We start from the raw sequence: 14,631 nt of genomic DNA on the forward strand, positions 1-14,631 counted from the left end.
TTTCAAGAACTAGTATACATTTTATTCTTTCCAGCAGTATAGCAACCTTTATTGCTAAACTCACATGCTATATTTCCTGTAAATAAAATTCCAGATAGCCATAACTTGATACTTAAAAAACAAAACAAAAGAAAAACATAACCTTAGGGTTATTTTTAGGTGGAATATATCACTTAAATATATGTATTTCATATCTATAGCGATTTAAATACCTTATAGCAAATTAAAACCTAAATATCTTAGAGCTTATCCATAACTGTTTTGGAAACAATAATAATAGCTAGCCTTTATATAACACTTAAAGGTTTTCAGAACTCTTTTCAAATATTTTAACTACCTGGCTAGCCTGGGTGGTTGGTGCTGTTATTATTCCTAGCATATAGATGAGGAAATTGAAGATTACAGAAGTTAACTTATTTGCCCAGGGTCACACAAACTATATATGTCAGGATTTGAACTCCCAATTATGGGTCCAGTATGCTATCTAGTAACTCCCAGTACTACTAATACTTGCTTTATGTCAATGTAGTCATTTGGTTTGGGGAACTTTTTAATTTTTTTTTTTTTTATTTAAATCCAAATCTCTGTAAGTATTGAATATAGTGTGTTTTTAATTACAACTTCTTTGAGGGAAAACTTGAAGAATTGCAAAAGCACATTAGATGTCAGAAGACATGACCGGTGGTTCACTCACATTATACAAGTTACTTAATTTTAGTTTCCTCATGTCTAAAATGAAATGATTGAATGTTATGTCCTCACAGATTCTCATTTGCCACAATATTATATGATTCTAAATATCTTGATATCTCGTGGCATTAAACTTATAAAACTCTAAATGTTTTATCCCTTTAGAGAGCTACATTTTAAAATCCAAATTATATAGTTTCTTAAAGTTTCTTCCAGTGTTGTAATTTTATAACATTCATGAACTGATCGATTAGCTTCATCATTTTCTGAATGTCTAAATTCAATTATAGTTGAAGGTATGTAAATAATAGGTTAAAAAGAATAACCTTATTAAAGATTTGGACTGCTTTTTCTTTAATGCTATATTTATTGTTTTAAAACCATTACTTTTATTTCACACCTTTTCAAGCAGCAGAAAATCATTTTCTTGTTTAATGTTTATATACTTTTCAGTTGGTCATGAACCTGAGCATTGGTCTGTCTACCGAAGATACCTTGAGTTCTATGTGCTTGAATCAAAACTAACAGAATTTCATGGTATGTTCTACTTTTTCAAGGTTTTTATTCCAATAGATATCATGATAATTTTGGAGTGTGAGAATTGTGACTTTACATAAGTTGGCCTTGTTTTAAGGAAGAAAAAAACAAGACACAGTTGTCAAATATGCATATATGTATTATATCTATATTAACTTTATATCACTTTTTATATACCCTTATATGTACATGGATACATATATATTTGCTATTTTCAGTGAGTATTTTGACAATGTAGTTAGAAATGTTTGATTTAGCTCTTAAATGACTTTTGAATATATCGAAACAAAAATTATATATTTGGCTTATAGTATTGTATATACCTTTTGGGTGTTGTAGTGACAAGTAGACTGGGGAGAAACAGGCAAAGAAAAACATGTTGGGTTTTTTTGAAGTTCATGTAAAAGTTAGGAAAAAATCTCCGAAGGGGAAGAGACTAAAAGTCTATGGCAATGAATTAGGTTGAATTTTCAACATGCTGTCTTATATCTCCTTGCATGGTTCCTTTGGGCGTGAAAGTTACCACCCCTTCATCTCTGCCATTCATATTCCTTTCTTTGAGGCTTAAGTGCCATCATTTTTCTGGGTAGACTCAACTGAAGGACTTTTCTCCTTCCTTGTATGTTTCTAAAATACTTGATTGAGAATTTGTAAGGGAAGCTCATAGGATTTCAAGACCTCACTTTACAGCCATCAAATTATATTTTTAGGTAGACCCCCTTTGTTCCTGATATCCTTGTACTTGTCCTTTTCCATTATTCCCAGCAACTCTCCTAGTATGTGGTTGGAAAAGGGAATTTCACTTTTACCTCTGTTTTTTTCTACTGAGTCAGAGAAAGATTGGTTATTATTCCATTTACTCTGACTCTGGGCTTAAATCCCTAAGAATAGCCTTCCTTCAACTGTTTCAGTTTGTTACTGTATTGTTTACTTGATAAGAATGAAATATAATTTATCTTATTGGAATTGTCAGGAAAGTTAATCCACATCATCTCATATCAGTCCTTTTGCCTCCTCTCATACCATTGTCACCTACTTCAGGCCCTTATAACCTGTCAGAATCTTGTAATAGGTTCCTAATTAACCTTCATGCTTTCACCCTTTTCTTACCTAAGTTCCCTATAGTTGCCAAAGTGATTTTTCCATAGCTAGAGATCTGATGTTGTACTCCCCTTTTTATTAAACTCCAGTGGTGTACTTTTGTCTGTAAAATCAAATACAAACTCATCTGGCTTTTAAAAGCCTTCAGAATCTATGCATCACCTACCTTCCAGTCTAAATATTTATTACTCTTTCCTGTGTGTGGCATGTAATAGGTACTTAGTAAATGTTTGTTAATTGATTTTTTTGCTCTTCAGTCTTAACAAAACTGGCCTTTTTGTGATCCTTACATTTCAATCCCCAACTTTTTGTCCTTTCAGTGGTTAATCTCCATACCCGTGTTATATCAGATACCTCTTTTTATAACTTCCCTTGCATAGAGTTTATCAGTATCACACTCATTCTGTGGTTTTGACTAATTTCCCTCTAACCTACTTTTAAACCAGCAGTCTCCAGAGACAAACTAGCATCACAAAGTTTCATTGCAGTTTTCTCCTAGAGATTACCCTAGTGAGGGGAGATACATTCTCTCTACTTAGCATTTTAGTTTTTGAGTCTCTATCCAAAGCATTTTTTAATCTAAGTAATCAGATATACAAGGCAACATAACTTCATAGTATGATATTGATGTAACTCTAACCATTCTTTTTTTCTCCTCATCGACCCAATGTACAACTCATCACAGCAAGCTTTTCCAAATGTTTTCATTTTTCTTCATACTTCCCATTGCTTCCTCTTCCCCTTCACCCCTCCTCTCATTGGAGAACCTTGCAGAATTGAAGCCATTTGCTAAGAGCTTTCTCTTTTCTTTTCTCTCTAACATCTCATAATACCTAGATGCCTTCTGTTATTATTGGCATTTTTGCCCCTTTCTCACATGAAAAGATGATCCTGCTCTTTGCTAAGGCAAAACTCTTAACCCACCCCCACCCCCACACTTTTTTTGGGGGAGGGGCAGCTGGGGTTGAGTGACTTGCCCAGGATCATACAGCTACGAAATATTTCTTTGTAACATTAAACTATTGCTACACAAGTGAGGCATCATTTCACATTGTTGACAAATAGTTCGGAATGCTTACATTCTCACCACAGGTATTTTCTCTCTGGAACTGTCCATATTCTACCTGAAAGCTGGTTTTCTTATACAGTGCATATTTAGCAGCATTTATTAAGTAAAATTCTTTTCTACTTCTTCTACGTATTGGTATCAAAGTATTAATTTCACAGCAATATCTTTTCACAAAATAAATCTGTTTTTTTTTTAAAAAAAAAAAACCAAATATATTTAATGCCCTTTTTTCATGACCATCTCATTTCCAAGCCTTTGAATTCTTTGTTTTCTGAAAAGTTGTGGTTAAGCATTATCTTTTAACAGGAAACATTTTTTCTACACTGTGGCCTGGGAACACCTTCCCTGGCATGAAATATATATTTTGTATACACTTGATTTTATATATATATATATATATATATATATATATATAGTCTCCTGAGAAAACAAAGGCTTCTCAAGGTCTTGAACTTTTTTATATTTTTGTCTTTGCATCTCCAGTGACTGATACATAGTTAAGTACATAATGATGCTTGTTGATTAATCTTGTAAAAAACAGACAAAATTCTTGGTAGTTACATATAAGCTGAATTATCTACACTTTTTTTTTTTTTTAAGAAATATGCTGCATAAAGGTAAAGTGTTATTATATGGACTTTCTATAGTCAAATATAGTAACTTTTAAAGAAGAATACAAAATACTGATAAAAATCCTTAATAAATGCTAATTTCAGGTACATTTCCTGATGCTCAGCTTCCTTCCAAGAGGATCATTGGTCCCAAAAACTATGAATTCTTAAAGTCAAAGAGGGAAGAGTTTCAGGAATATCTTCAGGTATTAAAATAAAATAACTTATTTATATTTTATGTCAGTTTAGTAATAAAGATTAACAATTAACCAAGAATTTATTTTATTTTAAAAAACTTTGCTAGCTTTGATGCGTTGAAAATTATTTTGTCTGTTTTACATAAAAATAAAGTTAAAAAGAATATGAAATCAATTTTTCATAAATTGTTGCTGCTTTTCTTATTTGCATAATTGTATTCTAAGTATTTTGGATTCAAAAAATTTTAATGCTGCATTACTTTATTGTTATTTGTGGCAGATTCCCATATTATATTTTTATTTTTGTCATTTCTTAAGGTAATATGATAGTTCATTTTATACATATATATATATATATATATGTATGTATATGCCAAACATTGATCAACCATTCCCCAAGCATTGGATGTATATATTGTTTCTAAAGGAAGAGGGAGGGAAAAAAGAGAAGAACTTTAAAGAGATTTTTATCATTAAATTCCATAATTTCAGATGTGAGAGGGAACTTTGAAAAATCATCTAGTGCAGATCTCTTGTTTTGTTGGCAAAGAATTTGAGACACAGAGAAATAAAATGAGTTGTCATAAGTGATATAGCTTAAGAAAGCATGAAGAAGGGACTGGAACTTATTTCTGGCTTGGAATCCTATATTTCTGAAAGCAAAAGTTTAGTCTTTACAACCAAAATCAAAATCTTTCCTGGCTGAGATAAGTTTAATATTATAGAGGAAAAAGTAGAGTCAGATTCTGCTAGGGTGAAAAGAACTTGCTCTCAGATAAGTGAAGGTTGCATATTTACAAAAAATGCACAATGATAATTGGGGGAGCAGACAGGAACAAGAAAGATCTGAAGGAAATAGCTATAGGGCTTGGTCTTAAAGCTTGGTTTTAAAATTAGGAATGTTAAATGATAAGAAAGACTATACAGACAGTAAATGGATGGTTGTGGTATGAATAGAGAAAGGGACTATTGCCTTACCACTTCTTATTTTGTCTCCTATTTAGAGGAGGGAATGGTCAGCAGTATCGGACACTGTAAAGACATCAAGAAGCATGGGACTTAAAAAATATCCATGGGATACATTGAATTTAGCCATAGAGATTGATCAGTATTGTCTTTATAGAGAATAGTTTCATTGAAACATTAGGGATAGAAGTCAAATTGCACTGGAGTGAGAAAGTGGAGGCAATGAATATAGATAGCTTTTTCTATGAGTTTGACTGTGAAAGGTCTAACAGGGGTCTTCAAACTACTGCCTGTAGGCCAGATGCGGCAGCTGAGGACGTTTAACCCCCTCACCCAGGGCTTTGAAGTTTCTTTATTTAAAGGCTCTCAAAACAAAGTTTTTGTTTTTATTATAGTCTGGCCCCCCAACAGTCTAAGGGACAGTGAACTGGCCCCCATTTAAAAAGTTTGAGGACCCCTACGAGATAAGACAGTAGCTTGAGGAAGATGGTAGTAATATAAGGAGGATATTAATAAAGAATTTGGGCATATTTTTAAAATAGCAGTGAAGGAACCAATTGAAAAGGAAATATTAAAAGGATTGGAATCAAGAGCACAAAAGAAGGCTTGACATTGACAAGAAGAACTAGATTAGAAGGTAGCACATTTTTTGAGACTGAAGCAAAGGAGAATATGAGGAGATGATTTCAAAAGTAGAATTCAGGAGGGGAGAAAGGGGAAGCTATTAACATCATGGTCTTTTTTTTTTTTTTCCAGTGAATACCCTTTTTCTGAGAAAGGAGTTAGGTATAAGGATTTGAGAAAAGAAGGTTTGTACTAGCTGCTGTTAGGAGCGTAATAATGTAGAACTGAGTCCAGTACTCCAGTTGTAGTCTGGCCACAATTGAGCATGGAAGTAATATTCTTTTCCCCCGATAGGAAAGACATGCCTTTCTTAATGCAACCTAAGATTGTGTTAGCTCTCTTAAATAACCGTGTCACATTTTGGACTTATATTGTTTATTAGTTCTGATACCCCCTCCCTCCCCTCAGATTTCCTCCAGATTTTCTTTGAATCAGTAATGTTTCAATCACCCTTCCCTAACATGTAATGGTAAGATTGATTTGGGGGGAACTAATGTATAAAATTTTTATATCAAGCCTATCAAATTTCATCTTATAAAACTTTTGTTAATTGTTTTAACCTACAATATTTGGTGGAGCCTTGACTTTTCATTCAGTTTATTAGATGTCTTTTCTAGTTTTTTTGTAGTTATTAATTTTTTAAGCATGTCATTAATGATTGCTTATAAGTAATAGATAAAAATGTGAAATGACAAGGATAGATAGATCATTCCTTAGAGTATTCCTCCCAGGTTCTTCCTCCACATTGATTCCTTTTAATTATCAATTAGATTTTCTAGTCTAGCCCTTTTATATATATATGAAGAAACTGAGGCCATTAAGGTTAAATGACATGAATGAGTTTGTCAACCAGACCAGACTGTTCTAGCCTGTGGATGACTAGAATAAACAGAGCAGTATAGAGATAGGAGGATTGAATCCAAAAACAGTTTAATTTCATTATGAGGAAAGTGGCTTGCAAGCAAGGAGGAAGATTGGACACATATTCCAGGGCTCCACTCCTACTGGGGAGACCTGCTTTAATGTGGTTGAACCTTAATTTATGTACTTGTGACTAGACAGAGAGTCAAATAGTGTAGTTTAGCAACAGTAGTGAATCAAAACAGCAACCATGAGGATAACAGTAGTGGTGAGGCAAGGTTAGTGACAAAAATTCCATTCATAGTAGGACTTCATATCTGAGCCTGTTTATGCTTACTTAAGCTCAGGTACCATCAGCTCCGAAGGTGAGCTCAAAGGATTGTTGTTACATCAAGCTCAGGACACTTGCTAAATTTTAGCTTTGTTAAACAAGGTATCTCCTAATATCTTTATATTTCTCCCTTAGACCAAGGGAGGTGGGTCTGAAAGAACCCTACCTTTCTGGCCAATAAAGGAGAGACAGATATAAACCAAGATGTCATCAGAGGTCATTTGAACTAGGCTGAGATGTTGCTCAGAGGATTATGGTATCATTGCTAGCCATGTTTACCTTCAAGTAGGAAAAAAGAGGAGTGAACCAAGAATGTAGAGGAAGAAAATGCTAACTTAAACTTGAATCAAGGCTTTGGTGGCTAAGGCACATAACAAAAGGGAAGAGGAAAAAAAGAACTGTCAGTGTACCAAGCCCTTATCTGGAATCTTGGAACAGTTGTGTTGTCTAAGTGTTAGTTGCTTCTGAATCTGTAGTAGATGAATCTTGGAGGGTTCTGCTGTTCACTCAGGAGCAGGAAGTATTTTCAAATGATCCAGGAGTCCTCACAAATTTGAGGAATAATCAGAAGGATCTGGGAGAGTCATTTAGAAGACATATGAGTTGATAAATATGAGAAAACTCCTTATATCCTTAGGATCTCAACTTCTAGTCAGCATAGCATATTTAGTTACAGATCTCTAAATGGCACACAGAGATCATCCAGTTTTCCAGCCATTCAAGATTAGGTTCAAACAGTGCAATAAAATTTTCTGACAATTCATATATTTACATTAAGAGAAGTACATATAAACTGCTTAGAGATCTCACAATGGACTAGTCCTAAGAAGAGAAATTTACATGTCATTAAGGCAATCAAGAAAATTTAAATGTCTTGAAACAAAAGACCAAAGCAATACAATAGTTATCATCAGTACTAATTAATGTAAAGTCGTCTTGTATTCTAGTAATCCATTTTCAATGTCTATTTTACCAACACATTTTGAGTACCAGATGTTTTGTATAGTTATCTTGTCCCTGGATATCTTTTCCAGGATAACAGGTTTTATTTATTCTCAGAGCAGCTCTAAAAAGAATCCTGATTCTCTGGTTCCAAGTCTAGAGGTTCGTAGATAGTTCTGACTTGGTGTAATTTCATATAGTCACTTAAATTTGGTTCTCCAATTTTGAAATGTTAGAAAATTTCAATTTATATATCATTTCCAATTCTTGTCCTTACCTAAATCCTGTGTCTAATATAAAAATATTTTAACAATTTATGAAGGTCCAACTGTAAAATGAACTTTTCTGCCTTTTAAAATGATCAGGTAGTTACTTCAAAGTAATTTCGCTTTCTTTACTGTTATCAGTACAATATATGTGTAAAACCCTGGAATCCATTTTTGAGAATTGAATACAAAAACATATTCAAACCTTGAATTTCCATGATAGATACATTTGGAAGCCAATCATATAATTCTGTTGTTTTCTCAAAATTTATTTTTCCATTTATTTAGAAAATTTCTTACATTACATCTTTGTCTTATTACTTTTGTCTATTTACCTCTTAAGAAGATATTATGTCTGCATTATAATCTGACCAAAAAAACAAGTTAAAATTATAGTGACTCAAAGATGTTCCATTATTAGTCTGTTATTTAATTGTACTTAAAACTTCTTGATTATAGAAATTTGATATAAAAGGAAAAGGAGGAATATATACTTAACAGTATTCCCTTCACTTTGATTCCAGACATGAGTCATATCTGACAGCCAATCTTAAAATCACAGGGTATTAAAAGCAAGGTTCAGGATTAATCAGGTCTTTGTCTTTTTGAGAGAAGAAACATCAAAATGAGGAGATAATCAGAAAATTCCTATGCAGACCATGCTGAGGTCAAAAATTTTCCCAGATACAGACATCCACTATTAGCAATTATCAAAATGTTTCACATGCCATTTTCTACTATTGCCTTCCTAACAATCTAGACAGTTACTCTTGTAATCAAAATTAAAAACAGTAGTAAATTATAGTCCTAGGGATGTTTTTTATTCTAAATAGGGTTTTTTTAAATCAACTGTAACTTAGGGCTTTGAATATCTTTCCTTATGTTTCCCTCACAGTTAATATTTCATTTATCTTTTACTTGTAAATAAAACTACCCATATTCTGGGGCTTCAGACATAAAGCAAATACTTGTTAGTTTATGCTACATCTTTAAATCCATCCTATACATTTTCAATAGTAGCCAAGATTTTTCAAGTGAAGATTCACTATTAATTATCATAATTAACCTGTTTTATGACAAAGTAGTCTTTATTAAATATTTTAACAATTTTCAAATATCTATTTTTTTTATTGCATCCTTTTAAAAAGCCCAATTCATGTGTAATTGCTTCCAGATTTAAAATGTTGGTTGTGTTTAATAACAATTCTGTTACAGTAGTCTCTCAAATTTCACAATATAAAAGAATTTAGAAATTCAGTAATAACACAAACTATCATGTTTTTAAAACATGAAATTGTTAAATGAATCTGGAAGCAATTACACATGAATTGGGCTTTTTAAAAGGATGCAATAAAAAAAATAGATATTTGAAAATTGTTAAAATATTTCACTTTAGAGATATCAGTTTGGCACAACGACGTTCACTGTAGTGCCCTGGAACAATGAATCTTGCCATTTACTTTTAAAATTTTTATAGATTTAATACTTATTTTTCCTTAAGACAAATTCTAAAGTGTGGAACCTGAAACTTAATAAGATATTTCAAAAGGAAGTGAGTTCCTGGAATTACCCAAAGTCTCAGAATTCTTTTTAATCTTAAAAATGATAAATCTTCAAATCCAAATATGCTAAGATGTTTTTAACAGTTCTACAAACTTTGATGATCTGACTTTTTGAAAAGTGTTTAATCTCCTGCTGAGAGCCTAAAATGGAATTTCTTCAAGTATGAAAGTTCAATAATCTTTCCCAGTATTCTAAACCCTTTGGCTAGAGCCCTTAGAAGTTTTCTGACTAGTGGAATTTTAAATCTTTTAGGGTAACAGAATCTACACAAAGATACATATATATATTTATTTTTTTATTTTTTACAAAGATATAAACATAGACAAAGCAACAAGACAGGTAAAAACGGACACAGATTGTTCCTCCCCCCTCCAACTTTTTAATGTTTTTATTTAAAGTTTTGAGTTCCAAATTCTCTCTCTCTATGAGATGGTGAGCAGTTAAATATAGTTTTTGAATATTCAATTATGTAAAAAATTTCCATATTAGTCATTTTGTACAAGAATATTTGAATAAAAGAAAAAAATGAAAGAAAGTGAAGCATGAGAAACTTTCATCTCTATTCAATCAATATCAGTTTTTTCTCTGGAGATGGATAGTATGCTTCATCATGAGTTCTTGGGGATCATTGTGTTGCAGAGAATAGCTAAGTTATTCACAGTTATTCGTTGAACAATATTGCTATTACTATATACAATGTTCTTCTGATTCTATTCAGTATATCAATTCGTATAAGTCTTTCCAGGTTTTTCTGAAATCATCCTGCTTATCATTTTTTACAGGACAATAATATTCCATTGCTATCACGTGCCTCAGCTTTTTTAGCCATTCTCCAATTAATGGGAACCCCTTAATTTCTAGTTCTTAGCCATCACAACAAGAACTATTATAAATATTTTTGTACAATAGCAACAAGAAGATTGTTGTGAAAATCAACTGTGATGGACGTGGCTCTTTTCAATAATGAGGTGATTCAGGCCATTTCTAATAGACTTGTGATGGAGAGAGCCATCTGCATCCAGAAAGAGGACTGTGGGAACTGAATGTGGGTCACAACTTACTTAGTATTTTCACCTTTTTTTGTTGTTTTCTTGTTTATTTTTTCTTTATCAATTTTTTTCCATTTGAGCTGATTTTTCTTGTTCTGCATGATAAATGTGGAAATGTGTTTAGAAGAATTGCATATGTTTAAAGCTATTTCAGATTACTTGCTAACTAGGGGAGAAGTGGGAAGGAAGAGGGTGGGAGAAAAACTTGGAATACAAAGTTTTGCAAGGGTTAATGTTGAAAATTATCTTTGCATGTATTTTGAAAAATAAAAAAAAAGTTTTTGTACAAATAGGGCCTTTCCCCCTTTTTTGGAAGTCTTTGTGATATAGATCTAGTGGTGGTATTGTTGGATCATAGGGCATGTACTGTTTTTTTGGTTTTGGCTTTTTCTTTTAGTGTTGTAGTAAGTTTATTTTTAATACACATTGCTTTATGAATCATATTGGGAGAGAAAAATCGGAGCAAAAGGGAAAAAAACCATGGGTGAGATTAAAAAAAAAAAGTAGAAAAAAATGAAGTGACCATAACGTGTTGATAATGCATTCAATCTCCTAAGTTCTTTTTCTGGATGCAGATGGCATTTTCTGTCCAAAATCTATTGGAATTGCTTTGACTCACCAAACCACTGAGAATCAAGTCTTTCATAGTTGCTCATCACACATTCTTGCTGTTACTGTGTACAATGTATTCCTGGTTCTGCTTGTTTCATTCAGCATCTGTAGTGTTCTCTTCTTTTCTAAAATATAATGGTTCTCTCTGGGAGCAGGTTTCTCCGGGGGCTTCTGGAGGCAGCTTTAGTTTCAGTTCAGATCAATAATCACCTCAAATGCAGCCAGCTGTTAAAGTACTTCTTTATTGTCTCTTCCAAAATAGTCCAGTTAGCTTTCTTTGGTTCCCAGAGCTTTCATGGCTAGTCTTTTGCCTCTGCCAGCTTGTTCATTTCTAATTTTCAAGGAATTATTATCTTCAGTGAACTTTTATACTTCCTTTTCCATTTGGCCAATTGTATTATTTTTTTTTTTTTTGCTGAGGCAATTGGGGCTAAGTGACTTGCCCCACCCACGTCACACTGCTAGGAAGTATTAAGTGTCTGAGGTCAAATTTGAACTCAGGTCCTCACGACTTCAGGGCGGGTGCTCTATCTACTGTGCCATCTAATTGCTCACTATTGTATTTTTTAGGGAACTATTTTTCTCAGTGAATTTTTGTGTATCTTTTATGTACTATTGACTTTTCATGTTTCTCTTTCACTCTTATTTCTTTTCCCACAATTTCTTTTGCTTCATTAATTTGCTTTTTAAAACCTTTTTTTTTTTTTTTTTAAGTTCATCCAGAAATTATTTTTAGGCTGGACACCAAATTGGAGTTTTCTTTGGGCTTCACATGTAACCATTTTGACTCTATTTTTCTCTTATAAGTTTATGCCCTGATTCTCCCTACCACTATAGTAACTTTCTATAGTTGAGCTCTTTTAAAAAAATTTTTTTGGTGACTTGGTGTTTTTATGTGAGAGCTGGGCTTTGGTTCTGCAAAGCCTTTTGTGCTGGGGCTCTGGGTCTTACTGTTGGCTTTCAGTGGACTTCAGGATTTGCTCTCATTGGAGGGTGATTTCCTTTCTGGCTTGTTTTGGGGGGTTGAGCCCTCCTTGTTGAACTCCCTTGGGTGTGGAGTTTAGCTTTTGGCATACTTCAGAGGTGGAGCCTTGCTGCTAAGGGGGCACTGTTGTTATGGAAACAGTTCCTCTCTGCTAGTAGGCCCTGGAAGAGTAATTTTGAATTGAGCAGCCTGAATGATTGCTGTGGAAACAGAGTCTCTCAGTTGGCCAGCTTTGTGTTGGGGCTTCAACCCTGGTCAGCAATGAGGTCAAGGCCTTACTGGTGGCTTGTGCTGGGGGTAGGGTTACTGGAGCGGGGCCTTGCTGCTCTGTACAGACTGCTTGCTTGCCTAAAGATCTGCTCATTTTGCTGATGGGCAGAACCTCACTCATGGATTGCCCTAGGCTTGGAGCCTTGCTTCAGTCCCCCTGCTGTGAGACTGGCTGCTTTTGTTGTTGTTAGCCTGTGTTCCCCTCCCACTTCCTCCTAGGCTGGTAAACTGTTTTTCTGATCCTACATCAATTTTGAGGCAATTTTCTAAATTTTTGGGAGGACTTCAGAAGTTTTTCTCCTCACTTTGCTTCCTTAATTAACCCATTTCCTATGAGAATAAAGTTGCAGAACTACCAGCCTCTTCCCCTATTTCTTTTGTCAGTTCTTCTTGTCACACATCATTCATATAATTATTCTTTTTACCTTTTCCTACATGATTTTGCTTTTTAGAATCCCATCATACTCGGTTTTACCCCAGTTTTTCTTTCAAACAACCCTATTATTAACGACAATCTTACATGTATAGGTAATATTTCCATGTATAAAATAAAATAAAAGTTTGTCCTTATTAAGTCCCTGGTAATGAAATAGCCCAGGCAATAAAATTCAAGACGGTTACAGTAATTCATAATTTAGAAATAATTTATTTGTAACTGGCCTAGATGGTCTACATGGCCAGGACAGACCTCCAGTAGGATTCTGGCATGGTTCCGTGCCCAACTGAAGTAGGGACAGGCTTATAAGCATTCTTTTTCACCCTTGCTGGCACCTTTGACATTAAACAGTGACTTGACTTTACAGGACAAAAGATACAATGGCAGATGTTTAATATAATTTATAGATCAGAATTATCGAACAGATACTCCTCAATGTTGAGCAGGCATTTTGAAGTGCAAAACACCTCTTTTAATCTAGCTGAGCAGACCTTTCTCTGGGAGCTCCAGGTTGTATAACTTAAAACTAAGGGAGGGGAGGGGAGGCCAGTCCTTTGTCCATTTCAGTAATTAGTCTTTGATGTTTATCTTATTTCTGTTGGATCTTGTATGTCAAATTTTCTATTAAGTTCAAATATTTTTGCAATAAAATCCTGAATATTTTGCAATTCATTAAATTTTTTACTACCTTTTTTTTGGTTCAGAGTTATGATTAACTTTGTTGAGTATGATATATTTGACTACAGAGTTGGTTCTTTTGCACTTTGATGGTGTTCCAGGATTCCAATGTCTATGATCTTTTATTGTAGGCATTACTAAGTATTTTGTGATTCTAATTGTGGCTCCACCATATTTGAATTGTCTTTTTTCTTGTATTTTTGCTCAGCATGGGAGTTTTGGAATTTGGCTGATGTCCTTGTTGTTTTTCCTTGTAGGGGCTCTTTCAGTTTGTGGTTGGTGGATTTTTTTTTCCTCTCTTGTTCTAATACTTCAAAACTATATTCTTTGAGTATTTCTTGTATTATTATATGAAGATTCTTTTTTTGATCATAGCTTTCAGGCAGTCTGATTATTCTTATGTTGTGTCTTTTTTTTTTTTAATCTGTTCTCCAGATCAATTGTTTTTCTTATGAGATATTTCATATTTTCTTCTATTTTTTCATTCTTTTTATTTTATTATTTCTTAGTCTCTTATAACAAGGATTTTAAGAAAATAGGGAATTTTAACTACCTTAAGGGAAAAGTTGGAGAATCAAGGAAGCAATAGGACTTCTGCTTTATGTGGAAATGATAATGATAATGGACAACAAAAGACAGAACTGTTCAACTCTTGTCTCTTTTCTCTGCCAAGGACCATTATCCTTGTGAAGGGGGCATGAAATGTGTTCCCTTTAAAATTATCACTCTGAAACTGTGTTCCCTTTTGATCTATGATCCCTTTTAGAATCTCAGGCCTTCCTGGGAAAGGCATATCTCTCCAGATAAGTTGTGTTGTTATTCAATTAGAAATCTTGGTCAAAA

The 14,631-nt window shown here is 33.5% G+C and overlaps 1 protein-coding gene across 6 annotated transcripts in view; it reads left to right on the top strand.

The window, feature by feature from the left end:
• Positions 1-14,631, top strand: part of SNX14 (sorting nexin 14) — a 113,976-nt gene that overhangs the window by 68,409 nt on the left and 30,936 nt on the right. For all 6 annotated transcript variants that reach the window (XR_002770250.2, XR_002770249.2, XM_023503097.2 and 3 more), the window contains 2 exons: positions 1,144-1,227; positions 4,114-4,214. Coding sequence is in view for 4 of the 6 variants with exons in the window: in XM_023503097.2 (XP_023358865.1) it covers positions 1,144-1,227; positions 4,114-4,214 (185 nt within the window). In the remaining 2 variants the exon portion in view is untranslated. The remainder of the gene's footprint in view (positions 1-1,143; positions 1,228-4,113; positions 4,215-14,631) is intronic.

The sequence above is a fragment of the Sarcophilus harrisii genome, chromosome 4, assembly GCF_902635505.1.
Source record: "Sarcophilus harrisii chromosome 4, mSarHar1.11, whole genome shotgun sequence".
Lineage (NCBI taxonomy): Eukaryota > Metazoa > Chordata > Mammalia > Dasyuromorphia > Dasyuridae > Sarcophilus > Sarcophilus harrisii.